Here is an 18,675-nt window from a genome sequence, read left to right as displayed (position 1 = left end):
TTAGTCATAATATTGAGATATTTCCTCAAAGAAGAAAAAAAAACAACTACTTAGTTTTTAAAATCGTAAATATAAGGGTTAATTAACAAAATCAAATTAAATTTTATTATTTATCGTAACCTTGCTGATAAAGTAACCTCCGCAAAAGTATAACACGAGCACTCGCGGGGTGTCGTGACCACCCCACGCAAACTTTGGACGGGTTTGAAGATCACTTGAAGGTACTGGGGCTCTATTCCTGAATCGAGGGCGCTCGTAATCGCCGTCGAAAGTACGTACGTTGGTCGTCGTTGCTATTCCCGAAATTGGTCGAAGGTACATACTTTGACGCCAAACGTCAAAAGTCATTCCACACAACAACTACTGGGTCCAACCAGTAGAAACAGGGCAGCGAGTGGTAGGTTGTTGGCGTTTCTATGGAATTGGCTGTCAAAATCTAGTCTAGCTGTCAATTTTTGTTTTACCGCGCGGATTCCGCAAATGTAAAAGTGGGTGAAAATTTCCCACTTACTAAGTCTTTATCGGAGCTTACAAGCTTAATTAAGAGTTGCTTTTGGCAATTTGTAATATGTCCCGCAGCCATTTCTGTTTTGAATAACGAATAACTGTTGTCTGTTTGACAGTCACACCATAGAAATCCCAAAAACATCAGGAACATAGACAATATTCACAGGGGTGCCAATATAATCATCTCTTCTACCAACTTCGACCGTTCGACGCTCAAGAATACGTAAAATTGAAACATTCGAAAAAGTTAGTCGCGGCGACTAGTAGTTTTTCACTCGAAGACGGCGCATACGAAAACTATTGATCGTTTAACTCCAGAATCGCAGGCCTGAGACGCGCGGACTCGTAATAGCGTATTATTCATTTTTACGTTAAAAAAATGCGTGGGGGGCTGTCAGCACCCCGCGCGAGTGATGGCGGGTTAAATGTAAATTTCTGATCGTATTTTGAGTGGCAATGATCCCGAAACATATATTCTTTTAATAAACACTTCCAGCTTCTCAAATTCTACAATAAATTATTTTTATCCAATGATTTTTCACGGGTTTGCGATAGTGCGCAAAAATATATATATTTTTAAAAAATTATTCGATCAAAACTTAATAACAATAATATTTTTTTTAAATTGAATATTTATTAAATAATCAATTACAGAGTACAATCATTAATGTTAAATAAAATAATTCATAATATTAGTTTTCACTGCTTTTGATTTTTTAATGTTCCTCTTCTACAGCAAGATTAAGAATATTTAGTGTTTGTAATTATGAATATTAAAATTTATAATTAATTAAAAAGATTGTTTCATCATTTTGGTATTTTTACATTGAAGTTCTCTTTAATTGCTTTGAGTAGGTGTTTATCGTTTTCTATTGTTCTGATATTTTCGGGTAGGCTGTTGAAGTATTTTTTCTCTAGATATATGTAATGATGTTGAGCAAAAGTGGTGTTACATTTTTGTGTTGGAAATATATGTTTTTGACCAGTACGACTTTCAGTTGAAAAGCTATGATTTTGTTTTTCTTTTATTATTTGAATTATTATGTTTTTTTGGACAAGATCATTAAATTTTAATTATTTAAATTCTTCAAAAAATAGGTGTGTCGGATAATCTCTTGGTTTTTTCAATATTATTTTTCTAATTAGACTTCATACAATTTCAATATTTATTTATTTATTTCACGCCTATTAAGGCTTTTACATACAAATATGTAAAAAAAATTACGAAATTATACCTGAAAATAGTGCATTTATTATTTTATTTTATTTTTATTTTACGACAGTTTGAAAATGGCCTTGAAAGCCGAAACAGCTGTAACAATAACAAAAACCAAAAAATACTTGCAGAACTTAATAATTAATAATAATATTATTAAATTTTAAAAAAAATATAGTGCAGGAAACGACTATTTAAAACAATTGCAGAAAAATAAATATAAAGCCAAAATATCACTGAACTACACAGAATGCAGGCACAAAACATAAAAAATCCAAAATATTTTTTTCTGTTTCAGTTGACAAAATTATTATGTGTTAGTCAAATTAAATAGGTACCTTTAGTAAACCATTCCACTACTTGATGAAAAAAACTTCAATAGGGTATGCTTATATATTGAAATTGATGTACTAAATATATCAACAACATCGTAGTATTTGTTTCCTAGCTGTTGAATCTGTCGCATAGGAGTGTGATATTGGGACGTTGATATAGAATTGCTACAATAATATGGTAGGTACTGTCTTGAAACCGACCTGCTTGGAGTATGAAAAGAGATTACATATAATAAATCAGGGGTATCAAACATTGAATTAATGATTTTATGCAAACAGGTTAAATCGGAAATAATTCTACGATCAGATAATTTTATTAATTTTAATGAACAAAGTACGTTATCGTAATTTAGGTTTTTTTCTAGGAATGCCCATTTTAAAATTTACGTATCTTAAAAAATTGTTTTGGATTCATTCAATCGCATGTGAATGAACCTCATAATTTGGGGACCAAACCGTGAAAACCCCAAAATTGTATTGTAATATACAGGTTATATCGGCACGTACCCGATAAACTTTAACCAGCTTTTCCTTAGCACATTTGGAGTAAAAAATGTTATTGGCACTTTGCTGTCCGGTAACATTTTTTTTCAATTAAAAACAAAAAAAAAAATTAAAATCCACACTCCGTCACTGTCATTGGCATTGTTTCTCGTGTTCAACAGTTGTTATTAGCAAGTGTGTCAAAAAGCAAAGTGCCAATAACATTTTTTACTCAAAATGTGCTAAGGAATAGCTGGTTAAAGTTTGTCGGGTACGTGCTGATACACCCTGTATAATATATGTAGTTTATGCTGCTTTATAGACTGTGCGAGGAGAGGTTCGATGTTTGGACCTTCATCGAATGATGATGATGATGACTTTTTGTTTCCAGAATGCGGATTGGAAGCGGTGGCTTCAACGCCACTCGTGAGGGAAGGATTGGGAGGTGTGAAAGCAAAACAGTTCCCGTGGCACGTGGCCATCTTCCATCGGGAAGAAAATAACCAGTTCGTGCTGTTATGCGGTGGCAGCTTAGTGCGGAGTAATCTGGTCATAAGCGGTAAGTTCTGAGGAAGGTTCTGTAATAACAATGTTTATTGTAATATCTATTTTATCAATTGTTGCAAAGTTGCAAAAGTTCCAAACCTTGAATTCAACGGTAAAGGATGGGTCAGGAGTGTATATCTCCACAGAAATTCTCCAAGTAGTGAAGAATCAACGGAATTTACCCATAGACGAAAAATTGCACCGCTACGATGTCTCGCTTCGAAAGTCTAGGTATAAACGCAAGATCCCTACAAAAGAAAACGGAGCGTAAAGTTATCGCACAAAACCCATCACGTAATATTTGCTAATTTATCGGCCAATAGCGAGCCTTAAATGCATCGCTTCACAAGACATAAATATATCAACTACAACCCAATATGATATAAAATAGTTGTAGGTACATGCTTCTAAAAACTTACGCGGAGATCGTTAATTTTGTGGCAAAAGTGTTGTCGTAATTTGTCGCGTGACGTATATGTTTTGCCAGAAAAACATTGTCAGATTTTCATCAACTCTAACTTTCATAGATACGCCGCATTAAAGCTAAGGCAATAAGGGATATATTTAATAAGAACTTATTAAATTGTTAGTGATAAAGTCCGCGAGAGCCTTCAAAGAGATCTTTAACGACATTAGTTGGGACGAACTTGCTGGAAGATCAATTTGCTCCGTGCAGACCAACAGAAGGTACAAAGCCATGCTTCTTCCGATCTTTCGACTGCGAAATTGTAACAAAGAGTTTTACCAATATTATTAATAACCTAAACGGGAACTCAATGTTATATGTGGGTAGAATATTGTGTGCACCAGTTAAATAAAACTCTAATATCATCTTTATCATTTATTATATAAACTGAACCACGCATATTGCTCTAGAAAAATAATATTTAGCATGAGACTCAATATAATAGCATTAATACTCAAGGCGTGTCGAGTTAGAAATTAACCTCGATAGATGACATAAAATGCAAGTTCTGACAGTTGAATTTAAGAACAGAAATAAAGATGCTATAAAGAATTTATAGGGCGCCAGCTCAGAATCATATTATTCTGAACAAATTTATATTAATTATGAAAGAAATCCCTAAAGATACTAATGAATAAATGTCAATCTCAATTTGGAAGGCATCTTACGTAAAATCCTAAGTCCGCCAAGGCCAGGAAGCTTCGCCAACCGTCACGTGTCTCCGAGATTCTCGCAACAACTGGCGGAACAAATTGAAACCATACACAGCGCTCTTCACACCGTAGCTCGCAAATCAAAACGGCAACTTGAGAATCCTGTCAGCCGCTTTCGGAAGGAACTAAATAGCAAGACTGCTACAAGATAAAGCATTTTCTTTTTGATAAATATTTTTGGTTTCGGTGTTAATTTTAAAACACACGCGCCCTGTCTAGATAATACACGGTCAATAGATTTAGTGGATTTAAGGGGTGGCTAGTTCTACGCAGTATTTGACTCTTGTATTGTCGGGTGTCACATACATATTTTTAAGATTCCATTAAAAGCTTTCTTTGTTTTGCAGCCGCGCATTGCTTCTCCGACCGAGCTCACAGCCACCAGGTTCATGTGTCTGACTATCGAGTGGTAGGAGGAATCCGCTTTTCTTCCTGGATGTCTACGGAGATAGGCAGGCAGCAATCAGAGGTTGGTTTTATTAATTTAAGCACAGTTTCAAGAAAACAATTTGTTTGTCCTTTTGGTCAAAGAACCAATGACAGTTATTTATATTACTACATAATTTAATTAATACGTTTCCAATTCCATGAGAAGTCATTTATACATCACTTTTGTGTGAATTATTTACGATATTGAGTAAAATATTATATTATTTGATTCCGTTCGTAACGTTCGGCTTTTGTGCAAATGCTACAAGATTGTTTTCAATATTTCTAAGAGTCTCTACATGAAGAAGGGGTTGCACAGTGGAGAAAATCCGTTTTAATGTTCGGAGTGCAACTATTAATATTCTCAGAATGGAAATTTGACTAGCCACATTCTGACTCACAGTGGAGAAAAACCTTTTCCCTGTTCCGAATGCTGTCAAATCTAGGAGTCATCTTGCTCCCATCTTTTACATTTAAGATTAGTATGGTGTTTCGTAATGCCTGCTTTGTTATGCTTTCCATCTTGCCGGAGATAGGATTTGCCCATTATGTTGATCTATATGATACATACTGCCAATTGCCACTTGGAACCAGCTAAGCCATGTCTTAGCATCATGTTTTTTTTTTTAAATATTTTTTTTATTCTAAAAAGAAAATTACATTTTTCACTTATTTAACTAGAAATAACGAATACATTACACATAAATATATTACACAACGATATTATTCACTTTCGTTGTTTTGTTGATTGAGCATGAAACTGAACAATTTTTTTTTAATGTACCTATACTTTTTTCATTTTTAATTTCGTCTGGGAGGCAATTACATATGTTGCTCCCATCTTAACCAATGGATTGCTTGCCATTATGAGTATGTATGGTGTTTAAATGTATTTTATCGTGTTGCCGTGTAAAGTGTGTGTGTACTTGGGACTTTTTAATGAATTCTGTATTTGTATGTATGAGTTTATTATTTATTTTGTAAATAAGGAGACATGTATTATATTAATATTATTTTCTTAATTTTAATTGTTTTGTTTCCATATATAATTTTTTTGTTGATGTTCTAGGTTTGAAATGAAATGGCTTTTTGATTACTTTATTTTGTGTTACCTGTAGTTCATTTATATATGTTTCACATATATTTCCTCAATCAAGTAGTTTAAATGTGAGTGTACGAAGCTATAATATAGACCTTTTTAAATTTTATTTGGTAACAGATATAATATCCGGCTAAATACGCTAATTAAGGGGGTGATTTTATCTTTAATATCTTGAATATGCTGTTTAAAAGTTAGGTGTTTATCAATGCACAGTCCAAGATATTTCTCCTGTATCAGTTTTTGCAGGTTGTTATATTCAATTTTTAAGGGACGTTTTTAAGGGAAGTTAAGCCATGTCTCTCGAATCTGTAGGAGTTATCTGAAGGAGTGTTATTCGCCTGCCATAACTGATGTTCTAAACCGTATGAAAGTACTTATCGCTGTGTTACGCCATAACACTATGACGTGTATTCATTGGAGCCGTCTTCAAGTTCCATCGTGCCCTGTCATAACATAAGGTTATGATGAATCCGCCAGTGAAAAGTAAATATTGCTTTGTTACCACATAAAATTCTCACTGGCGCGTAGCCCTTTTCTGTCTAAGTTTATTTTCTCTGGCTGCAGCGACAAAACCAGGTAGTATCCTCCAATCTCCTTCTTTGAGGATGAGCCGTATTACGATTTACCGGGAGTCGTACTAACACTGCTAATCACAAAGATCTAGCTCAATTGTCCGGCCCCATAAACAAGTCATCGCTACCATGTGTAACCTAGTTAAGTTATGTAGCATCAAGAAGAATCCAGATTAATTCATTTATAATAAGCTGCTCGACGCTACTTAGGTACGTACTTGCAGCTGAAATCAAAACAAAGCAACCTACCTGCTTCAAGTATCTACCGGCGACAATAAGTAGCAGTCCGTCTGGCACATTACGAGAACTCGCAAGAAGGTTCGAGTCTACCGCCTAGGCATAATTGCCGCGCCGCCGAAACTTCGCGGAAGGCCCAGACCGAGCGAGTGGCTTCGATTTAGTTGCCATTCATCTAACTACTGTTGTCACCGGCTGAACAGTATAAATAAGCCCGACGCAGCCAATCAGTCAGTCATTTGACATTCTGCCGTCCGTGGACAAATCTCACGAGTGATCATCCGCGCACCATTGCGCGAAGGACAACGCACCCGGCTTCGCCCGTACAATCATGGACTCTATCGGGACATCATCTTAGCGCTTTGGCCCAGATCGCCGTCCCTGGCCAACGCTACACGGATTACAGCGCCCTGGTTCCCCAGCGTCTCTGACTAGCGCTTCATCCACGCACCATGACCACCACGAGGACTCGCAGCATCCTCACTGGTCTACGCAGCTCCCGCTCAACCTCCTACAAGGTCCGCCGCACCTTCGGCCTTCCCGTCAGCACTGGAGTATTGATTCCCCCATTCGGGGGAATCAATACTCCAGTATTGATCGCCAGTGTCTGACAGTCATCGAATCCCGGTCACCAGCGCCCGGCGTCGACTCACTGACCCGCGCTTGACCTGCCATCACAGCCAGCATTCGGTGAATATATCTGTCCAGCGTCAACTCTCGTTACGGCTACTCTGACTCAATATACAATGTGAACTTCACGACACGCCTTTCATTTCGGGCCTCTCACCTGATCGCCAAAGTTATAATTAAATTAGTAAGTTTTGTATATCGACCTAAATTTTAGGATCTTACCATAGAACCCGAGGTGTTCCAATTTGCAGACCCTCCAGTAACATATGTACAAATAATTTTGCAGGTACGTGAAGTTAATTTAGGAGAGTACTACGGAGCAGATGCCCTGTATTATCAGCACGACATCGCTATTGTCCAGTTAATGACAGCGTTCACGTTCTCCGACACGATCCGAGCAGTCTGTCTGGACCTGGCAGACACGGACCTGTACACCAGGCAGACCAGCCCGGGCAGTGTGGGCAAGGTAATTATCATCTTACTGAATAGTGGTGGAAAGTCTTAGTATCACCCTGTACGGAGGACTTGACCTCAACTGATAAGATGACATCGTAGTTGTCGTGCTAATAATGAAGGCGTTCAGTTTCTCCTTCACGGTGTGCTCAGTCTGCCTAGACCTAGGGGCTAGCATTGACGATCCATAATGGTTTTATCGATAATGTTGGTAACTTGTTATCGTTTATGAGCTGACTGCCAATCGACAACGAACAAACGACAAAGTGTTCTTAATTTATTCAACATGAGCTCTTATTTGCACGTTTGCGTTTGCATTTGTGCTCGGGATAAAACCTTTATCGGTTGGTACACCAGGCAGACCAGCCCGGGTACTATGTACAGATTTAGGATCTTATGATATGTATTTTTCTTTCCCAGAACTTCCTCTCATTCCTTTCCTTAAAATAACCTCAATACAGCATTCTCAAAGATGACAACGTCCCTGAGGCAAATTATTCTTCGCAGGGCCTCCTGTGAGATGCAAAAAATGATTTAAAGACAAAATAATGTCATATAACTCAATACAAATATGGCGGTGATGAATGATAGTGTTTATCCTGCAGATGGCGGGTTGGGGAATAACGGAATCGGCTACTCCATCAGACATACTCAACTTCCTGGAGGTCCCTGTGGTGGCGCGTGTGGAGTGCTACGAGAAGCTGCCGACCAACTTCAAGTCCTTCTTAACGTCAGATAAGTTGTGTGCCGGATATACCAATGGTAAGTTCACGAAAACCAACACTATCAATAATATTCCTTCCGGGAACAGCCATGCGCCCGTACGGGTACCTGCCGCAAACCACAACCATCAATAATAATTCCAGCTTCCTAGATGCACGCACAGATGGCAGTGCATATAGCTTGCGTGGAAGTCCGCAAGATGGAGCCAGTGACCAGTAGTCACCAAGGCCAGTGGTAAGGCTCTCAGAGAAACTTACTGTTCCAGATTGAAATTAGCCAGCTACTAGTTAGGTCGACTATCGAGTAACCATTATAATACGCCGAGTATTAATAAATCCCTGATTAATCTAAAAGAACCACTTATTTATTAACTCCTTCCAAGATGAGTTGAAGACCTGTTTGTACGAACACAACACTGCCTAACCAACTATATTCGTTTCCTTCCAGGAACAGCCGTGTGCCCGGGAGACAGTGGTGGCGGGCTAGTATTCCCGGTACAGAACACAAGCACAAGCCTCCAGCGCTGGTACCTACGGGCCATACTCAGCAATGCGCCAACATCCAATAATGATAGTAATCCCTGTCTTGCTCACGTTTTCGCACTCTACACAAATATATACAGTCATCGAATATGGCTGTCTACAAAAATCGAAGACAATCTACCGCAAGGTAAATCTGATGTCCTTGATGTTGAAATAGAATATGAAAATTAGACCGCAACTTATAAACGTTTTTGGTATGAAGTTCTTTTTACCAAAAATGTCTTCTTTTGCTGTTTACTTTCGAACATACAAAAGAGACAAACATCTGACGCGTAACCTTTGAACATACTTAAGTGATAGACCCAACTCGTAACATTTTAATCACGATACATTCAAAAGGATCGTTGTACATACATTTGATTAAAGTTTTTCTTATCGGTGAGATGAAATTACCGTCACCATTATATTCCAATGAATGAGAAATGAGATCCCTGAGCCGTATGTGTGGCAAAGCCATGTATGATCGTGTCAGAAATGTGGAGATCCGCAAAGAATGCAAGGCTGATGTAAGCGTAATGAGTAATATCAAGAAAGGGACGCTGAGATGATTTTGCATGCAGAGCCAATGAGCAAAGAAAGGAGTGTAAGGAGAATATATGATACAAATGTGAATAGTAGCAGAAGTCAGGGAAGCCCGAGGAAGATATGGCACGACCAAGTGAATCAGATACTTGAGTCGGATCATGTCAAGAGTCAGAATAATAGAAGAGTATGTATGAATGTGAATGAGGCAAGAAGTGTGTGGTGTGACCGAGTTGTTTGGCGGTCCGTCCTCTCTGCCTACCCCTTCGGAGAAATGGCGTGGTGGTTAGTAAGTTAGTTAGCTCCCATTTCTCTTTCGGCATCATGGCCAATCACAGGAAGACTTTCCTGGTAGAGGATGGGACTCGCGACGCCTGTGTGCGGACCTAACAGGACACTCGGTAACACATCGGTTGTTCTGCTTACGGTTATTCGATGGTATATACAAAACTATGAGTGATTATTCAATTATTTTTATCTTCCCCTGAGTGACAGTTTTATGTTTGCTACAGGAAGCTGCACACTGAGAGGGTCCCTCGTCGGTGTCTGCCGTAAATTCTCTGACTGCCCGAGTGCACTTGAAGAGTTTGCACGTGGAATTCTGCCACAGGTAAAATATTACCAGATAAGTTATTGAACTTTTTACATCAAGTCCCAACTACTCCCAACTGTGTAAATCCAGTGAGACGGTGGCATCTCCTATAATTGGGGTAAATTGTAGAGTTAGGACACTTGTCAATTGTACATAATTCATTCTTAGAAATTAATTTAACTTATAAAATCAATTCATTCATTAGTAGATATGAAATCAATTTTCAGAAAAAAATTTTCAGCCAAAACCGGAACCGAATTTTGGCTATTGTTGAACACTATCAACCTTACTAATTAAAAAATAGTATAAAACAGCGTTTAAATTGCACATTGAATATAGACTGTAAAAGCTCAGATTTGACTAAAAAAAATAAAGAGATGGCAACTTCGCATTTTGACAGACTGACGCATGAGATTCCCGTTTGAAAAAGCGAACCTACCACTGAGAGGTCTCTTGCATAGCTGGCAAGTCCTCTTTAAAATAGAGGGGCAGATGCGTCTGCCGTAAAAATAAACACAATCCTCACCCATTATTAAACTGGGTACCCCCTGCTGAGTCATCAAACTCTGCAAACCACTTGGGGTGACTTATGTCAGAAGTATTGGTTATAAAATGAATGGTTCCTGGGGCGGCGGTACCAATATCCACCTCCCAAATTGATTAAAAAATAATAAATATATTAACTAATTATTGTTTAAAATTTAAACTTCAATAATGTTAGAAATATTAAAAACTTGTATCTGTCAGCTTATTTTAAAATAATATGTACGATATTCTGGAGGTATACACCACACACGCGCCCGAGTAAAGTCGAATGTGACCCGGTACGAAACCGCAGCCGAAACCCGTTTATTGGCCGAAACCCGTTTATTGACTGAAACTAATAATTAATATATTTAAGCAAAACATTGTACATAGGAAGCAGCGAATTTTCCTAGTTCCCCAACTTGTTTTTGAAACACGTCCAGGGTAATAATGACGTTCAACATTTAAATGCATTTCACACAGACTTCAAAACTAATTTGAGGACATTTTGATTATGGAAATGGAACGTTGAAGAATCGAATATCATGTGACAAGAAGAACTGACCTGAATAAGCACTGACAAAGAACTTAAGGGGCAGTTCTGTAGGGCCAGCTACAGAAAGAAATTCCCGTTGCTTATCCTGCTTCATTTTCATTTGGTGTAATACCTCACAAGGGCCACCCTGTCTGCACAATGCAAAGACAGAGGAACTATAACGCCACCCGGTTGTTGGACAGGCAAGGGAAGAGACGTTAATAGTTTTAGGAAAATTCAATATTCGGCAGGCAGGTGGTCTACGGAAAAAAAAATGGCAAGTGGTCTACGGGGCAAAAAAGTTTGAAAACCTCTGATCTAAACTGTAGCCCCGAACACATTTCTATCATAAAATGCAAAGAATCATAAACCCCGAAACAATTGCTCAAAACAACATATTGTCTGCACACCCACTGGAGCATATTTGGCCACCCTTTGCTTCATTGTACTTACCCTGGCCAAAATGTAACCAATTTTAAGAGATATATTAAAACAACAGGAATTATTTTAAAAATTTTCCACGTATTCGTAATTGCGATAATCAGAGAGCTAACCGTTTTACACAGCAAATAGTGTCCCCGCTTTTCAATAGATGTCTCGCCTATATATATATACTTCCACCTTCTTTTCCCATAAGCTTCAGCCTCACAACGTACCCGGATTGGGGATGCCATAGACTAACTGGCTGCAGACGGTTGCACAAATACAATGCAGTAACAAAAACAATATTCCAAGGTTATTTTTTGAATGATGAATTCAAAACCAAACGTACGAAAATCCAGCGATCAACGTATTTTATCGTCAATATCTTAGTGGTACAGTGGTTAAGCAAATTATTTAAATCTATGAACAATTATGATGAAAATAAATACTTGTTTTATGACATAATATCTGTTTAGCTCTGCTCGCCTACCAGTACAAAGATCTGCTGTGAGGAGCCATTGGAGACCTGCCCGCCTCTGCCGTCTTCGACTGTCAGCCAGCTAAAGACTGGCTCAAAGGCCAACGACTGTAAGTTTCATTTTATTTAGTTATTTTAAGAACAGAGTATACCTAGTGAATATCGAACATTATACACAATGTTTTTTAGGCATGAAATAACGTTAAACTGATAAACTGAATATGAAACAATATTAGTAAAGCATGTAACATAAAATGGTGGTGCGCAAATGTTTCCTTCGCAATTGTGCGGGGGGTTGCGGTAAGTGCGATAAAGACTTAGACAAAACAAAAACGAATTGAATTTGCCTTAGTGTTTGCAAGAGGAAATGAGTGGGAAAGGCCAAAGACTTACCCCAGGTCTCGTCCTCCGTAGCCGCTGGTTCCTTTAAACTTATCAGCTTGCATACAATTAAGGGCAATTCCCTTTAACACTCGCTCACTCAACACAAAAAAAACAGTGACATTCACTGCGGCTGGTAAAACGTTTCACTGGACGATTGTGATGCTCCAAAACAGTCACAGACGAGTTCAACATATGCGGGTATTCACAAAATGACACAAATGTTCGCGGTGACGAAGATGCAATGATAATATTGCTCCTTGTCGTTTGGCCCGGTTCAAGGAAAGGGGACAAGGTGTAAAGGGGGGGGTGAAGGGTTCACATTTTAAGGCTATTCAATTTTAAAACCTCACGCGCAACTATAAAATAATATAGAAACTAGAACAATACTACAAATAAGACAAATCACTAAAACTACTAAAGCTACCATAATTTGTAGAATTCAACAAAGTGCTGGCATAGATTACGCTTTTCTAAATAGTATAAAATAAAGTCGCTGTCCGCGTCTGTATCTTGTTCTGTAATTTATTAATAATATTCTCCCGTGTACCACTGTGTGCTTATAATCCGATGCATCATTCTTTTGTAAAAGCCATTTTATGGAGTTTAAATAAATAAATAAATATTTGCTTTAAATGTTTGGGGATCTGGTGAGGAGGCACAGCATGAAAGAGGTCGTGAAGGTCACAGTGTTTTATTGAGTCAGGTTGCCGTATGTGAGATGACTTCAGGAACGATGTTGAAGACTACGGATGCAGGCGGTGATGCTGGTCAAGCGCGGGTTAGTGAGTCGACACCGCTGCTGGTGACCGGACTCGTTGACTGTCAGGAACTGGTGAAGAGCGCGGGTCTTCCGGGTGCTCCAGTGCTGACAGGAAAGCCGAAGGTGCGGTGGACCTTGTAGGCGGTTGTACGGGAGGTACATAGACCGGCGAGGATGCCGCGTGGTCTAGGTGCGCGGATGTAGCGCTGGTCAGATGTGCTGGAACCAGGGCGCTGTTATCCGGTGTAGCGCTGGCCAGGAACGATGGCCGGGGCCAAGGCGCTGTGATGAAATCCCGTTGCATGTTGTCGGATGAGCCGTGCAGATCCGGGAATATTGTCCTACACGCGGGTTGTCCCTCGTTGCTCAGTTCAGTTTTGTCTATGGACAACTTAACATCTATCAATTTTGCTCCGCAATCATTTACTCCCTGTTAAATATAAAACTACTTAAAATAACAAAATAACCGCGCTAATCTACTTCGGACCGTCCCCGTGACGTGTACAAGTATTCGCAAGGTGAGATTCCTCCTTTTTACTGAGAAAAGACTCATTTTAGTTTTTAAGTTCATTCCAAATCAACATTTTACGGAAAGTGAAATTTTCATATTTTACGTGTTTTCAATTAGTGAAATAACACTCATAGGGGTGGTTTTTATCCCCTTTTTTAATGCCTTACCATTGTTTAATCTCTTGTGTACTTAATAACGTTAAAAAACTCATAAAAAATGCTACCTGTCAAAATTCAGTGACCATAGACAACTTGGAGCTTTTCGCAGAAATGTGCAAAATTGTGCAGACTGATCTTGTCTTTAATATATCTCCATAGATATTCATAATAGACGGGTAATTCTTTCACAAATTGCAAGAGTTCATAGATGTCCATCATTTAAGACCAAAATCATCAACATCCGTCAGCGCATACCTAAACTACAAAAAGCTTTTCAGTACAAAATCGCGATTTACAAATCGCTCAAGTATGGATTCTTCAACTGAGGAAGAACCAGGTTCCAACTCGTCAGTAGCGCATGCATCTACCTCAAGTAAGCTTAAAAAACTGCTTAAACGCCAGCAGAGAGAAATTGATGATCTCACACTCAAATCTAAAACAGGATACAAACATACTATGAGATCTGAATCACCATATAGAAGCATCCAAAGTGAACGGCTAATGTCGCTAAACCAGCCCGATGTACAGAATGCACCGAGAACAAACCCTCCAGATGTAATGACTGCTCCACCTCAGCCAAACCAACCCGCTGCTCTGATTGCACCAAGTACAAGCCACTTAAATGTTGAGAGTGCACCCAAGTGTAAATCTCCGAATCAGACGAATAGGAAGCGCGCCAGAGCTGATGAGTCAATAAATAGTGACAACCTTGCTACGGAAGAGTTGGAGGACATAAATTCCGACAACATTAGACTTATTTCGTCGCACCTTGAAAATATTTTAAAAATCATCTCAGAGGGTAAAAATAAAGTTAATAAAGTCGACAGGACCGTCATCAGCGCCTCCATTGATGAAATCAAAAATAATCTCGACAAAATCATGCTAGAGCACACTCGAGCAGTCTCCAGAGCGAAAGCGTTTGAATATGTAATTGATAAAAATAACAAAACTATCTCGGAGAAACTTGACAAACTACTGACTGAGACAGTGACTGCCACCTCACATACCCCTTCCTTCATCCCTCTACCCACCCCAAAGAGATCTTATGCTGGTGCAGCCTCCAGTGTGCCCCCCTCAAAAACTATCACAGTCGACGGAATGGAAAGACCGGTCCCTCCAAGGCAGCCAACAGTACTGTTCTACCACACAACACCAGAGGGTAAAACATCCGAGGAACTTCAAAAGAATTTGACTACAATCCTTGACCCACGCAAGGATGGTTTCCAAGTAGTACGCACCCGTAAGATCAAAGGAGCCGGGGTAGCGGTTCAAACCACTTCTCCAGAAGGGATAGTCAACATTAAAAAGGTCGAGGAGAAACTTGCGGAGAAGGGTATAAAAATTGTTGCTCCTCAGGGCCGCCTTCCCAAAATAGTAATCTACGATGTCCCGAGAGGTGAACCGTCTGCTGACCCGGCTCTTTTTAAAGAAATCTTTATTAATAACATAGACGGCAAAGCCACCGTTTCACAGGATGACCACGTGCGCACAATGCGCAGAGTCTCATTATTTGGAAAAAAGGATACAGGCACCATGAATATGGTGGTAACTTGCCATCCCGAGGTACGGAAGGCCCTTATTGACAGTGGATACTGCTTCTTGGGGTGGAATGCTTGTCGTGTCCGAGACTACCTAGGAGCCACGCGTTGCTACAAATGCCACTTATTTGGGCACATTAGTAAATCCTGTTCCCAGGAATCTATCACTTGCCGTCACTGTGCCCAACCTGGACACGACTTTGAGAACTGCCCCAAGAAAACAGCACCCGGTACCTGTGCAACATGTACCAAATTCAAAAAGCCGGCAAATCATCCCACTGGTGACAGATCCTGCCCAGCCCTACGGGCTGCAGTGGAGACTCAAGTAAAAATGACGGACTATGGCCTGTAATCCCCTTCTTCAAATAGGTCAGATCAACCTGCAGAGGTCCAGAGCCGCCACATTGGAGTCACTGCAGACAATGTCTGACCTAAAAATCGACATTTTGCTTATTCAGGAGCAATACACCTGGTTTGGTAAGACACCGATAAATCCACCAGGTCTGGTGCTCGAAGTAGGCACCTCTCCAGGGGCGGGTATCCTGGTTAACTCTTCTATGATCAGCCCCCTCCTTCTGGTGGGACTGTCGAACGAGTACCAGACCTGCGTATCTATTAGATTTGGCGAAACTGAGATCTTCTTGATCTCAGTATACTTTAAGTATGGGAACCCGGTTGAACCGCATATCTTGAGCCTGACGCGCGCTCTTCACGCGCTTAAAGGTCGTAACATAGTTATAGGAGGAGACTTTAACGCTCGCTCCCCGATATGGTTCGATCATGCTGTAAGCTATAGGACGGAACGATCAGACGCCGTAGAAGATCTAATTGCGGCGCAAGGTCTTATTGTATTAAATGAGCCTAACTCACTATACACTTTTTCGAATACCCTCGGGGAGAGCAACATAGATCTAACTCTTTGCTCTGGATCTGTTGCGGCCAAGATATCGCATTGGAAGGTACATGAATGCGCAATAGCCTCCGATCATAGGCTCATTACCTTTACTGTGGGTGTCAAAAAGACCGGAACTCCGAGATCCTCCTGGAATTTCAAAACCACAATGGCGAATTGGGATAAATTTGGGGAGGCGCTACGCGACACTTTAAGGGGATTCTATGACGTAGCAGCAAGAGATCCGGAAAACTTGGGGAACTTTTTCAATGCAGCCGTAGTGTCAGCTGCCGAGTCCTCTTTGGGAAGAGCAAACCCAAGGAGGTCTACAAGGAATCCTTGGTGGTCGCCTGAGCTGACTCAGCTGAAGGGAGCCTACAAGAAGGCCTACAGGGCCTTGGGCGCTACCAAACGAGGCAGCTTTACGGAGGAGGAGATCGCTGCTCGCATGGAGCGCCTCAGGGCTGCACGTAGAACCTTCAAGTTAGCAGTCCTCTCAGCAAAACGAGCTAATTGGCATAACTGGGTTAAAGATATAGGGAACGCCAACCCGTGGGAAATCCACAGCGCCGTTGAGAAATCCGGAAAAGGCTCTGAACGGTATCTTTCGAGTGTAATTTCAAATTTTGAGGGTAGGGACGTTGAGACAGTGGACGTGGAAACCACTCTCAATACACTTCTGGGAAAGTTAGTCCCATTAGACTCAGTAATTGGGGAAAGCGACCACCATAAACAGATAAGAAATCTGTCAAGGATTCCACCGAGAACCCTCTCCCAGGAGGATAAGATGCGAATAACTAGAGAAGAGATGGATACTATAATTAAGGGTTTGGGTCCTAAGAAGGCACCTGGGCATGACAGAATCAACGGTATAATCGTGAAGAAAGTATGGCTCTATGCCCAGGAGGAGTTCCTGCAGGTCATGGAGACGTGTTTGCGAAGAGGAATTTTCCCTTCGGTATGGAAGAGGGGTATGCTCAAGATTATACCAAAGGGATCTGACAAACCACGCTCTGATGTCAAGGCGTACCGTCCGATAACACTGCTGCCTATAATGGGTAAGGTACTGGAAAAAATAATCAGAGAACGCCTGCGCCGAACACTCACCCCTCCCACCCCGTGTCAGTTCGGTTTTGTTCCCGGTAAATCTACAGAGCATGCCCTTATGCATGCGCTTGAATGGGTGAAGGTTCGACCTGAGAAGTATGTCGTGGGGATCTTTCTTGATATCACAGGTGCCTTCGATCATGCGTGGTGGCCGATGATGCTCAACAAACTCAAAAGTAGAAGCTGCCCTCCGTGGCTTTTTAAAATTTGCTCAGACTTTTTCAATAATAGAACCATAATCCTCACCTTTGGAGACTTTGTCATCGAACGTGAGGTGGACATGGGTTGCCCACAGGGATCAGTTCTGGCCCCTGAATTCTGGAACATAAAGTTTGATGACTCCTCCAGGTTACCCTTGCCTGCGGGATGCATCATGGTCGACTACGCTGATGACAAGTTTTTCTTGGTTGCGGGGAACAGTAGGAGAGAGCTTGAACGAAAGGCAGGTGAAGGTTTAAACATGATCCTCCAATGGGGAGAGAGAAATAGACTGAACTTCGCTCCCCAAAAAACCATGGGTCTCCTGATGAAAGGTTTTCTCAGCAGAGAGAGAAACCCAATCATCAAAATGGGAGACTCCAAAATCAAGTTCGTAGAGACAGTAAAATATCTTGGAGTTACTCTAGATCGATCGTCCTCCTTCTTAGCCCACGTTAAGAAAGTCTCCACTGAGGCCCAGGCCCTTTTTTTGAAGCTGAGGAGAATCTCCACTACGGATTGGGGATTGAGGACACCAGCGATCCGTCTCCTATACAGGGGGGTTTTTGTGGCGCAAGTCACTTATGCCGCCTGCGTCTGGGAACATCGTCTGGATAATGCCCTTATACTCTTGGCTCTCAAGAGGGGCCAGCGAACTCCCTTGTTGGCACTTTCTGGAGCCTATAGAACAGTCGCTTCGGACGCACTTCCAGTGTTGGCAGGTGTCCTGCCAATCGATCTAGAGATTAGGGAAGTGCTTACAAAGAAAAAGCTGACTAGGGGCCTCCCGGCCAACCACCTCGGTGTAATTATTACACCAGGCGGTGCCGGGACCCTACCCAGTCGACTTAAACAAATGCGAGAGCTGTCACTCAAAGAGTGGCAATCTCGGTGGGATAGGTCGAATATGGGAAGATGGACCTTCTCCTTCTTCCCATCAATTAAACTCAGAATGGAAGGGGCTTTCATCAAACCAGACCACTATATGGTTCAACTGTTGTCCGGACATGGGGAATTCAGGGGGAGACTTCACAGACTCTCCCTGTCACCCCATCCCAACTGCGCCTGTGGCAATACGGACCAAACCGCCGAGCACAT

At 40.8% G+C, this 18,675-nt stretch overlaps 1 protein-coding gene across 1 annotated transcript in view; it reads left to right on the top strand.

Annotated features, from left to right (window-relative positions):
• LOC149416404 (transmembrane protease serine 9-like) overlaps positions 1 to 18,675 on the top strand; it is a 43,269-nt gene that overhangs the window by 5,251 nt on the left and 19,343 nt on the right. The window contains exons 2-8 of the mRNA XM_089641993.1: positions 2,933 to 3,100; positions 4,614 to 4,735; positions 7,523 to 7,702; positions 8,295 to 8,451; positions 8,860 to 9,081; positions 9,989 to 10,086; positions 12,028 to 12,139. Coding sequence (XP_089498119.1) covers positions 2,933 to 3,100; positions 4,614 to 4,735; positions 7,523 to 7,702; positions 8,295 to 8,451; positions 8,860 to 9,081; positions 9,989 to 10,086; positions 12,028 to 12,139 — 1,059 coding nt within the window. The remainder of the gene's footprint in view (positions 1 to 2,932; positions 3,101 to 4,613; positions 4,736 to 7,522; positions 7,703 to 8,294; positions 8,452 to 8,859; positions 9,082 to 9,988; positions 10,087 to 12,027; positions 12,140 to 18,675) is intronic.

The sequence above is a fragment of the Hesperophylax consimilis genome, chromosome 17, assembly GCF_061612785.1.
Source record: "Hesperophylax consimilis isolate HC1 chromosome 17, BYU_Hcon_1.0, whole genome shotgun sequence".
Taxonomy (NCBI): Eukaryota; Metazoa; Arthropoda; class Insecta; order Trichoptera; family Limnephilidae; genus Hesperophylax; species Hesperophylax consimilis.
This window is presented reverse-complemented; position numbering and strand designations above follow the sequence as displayed.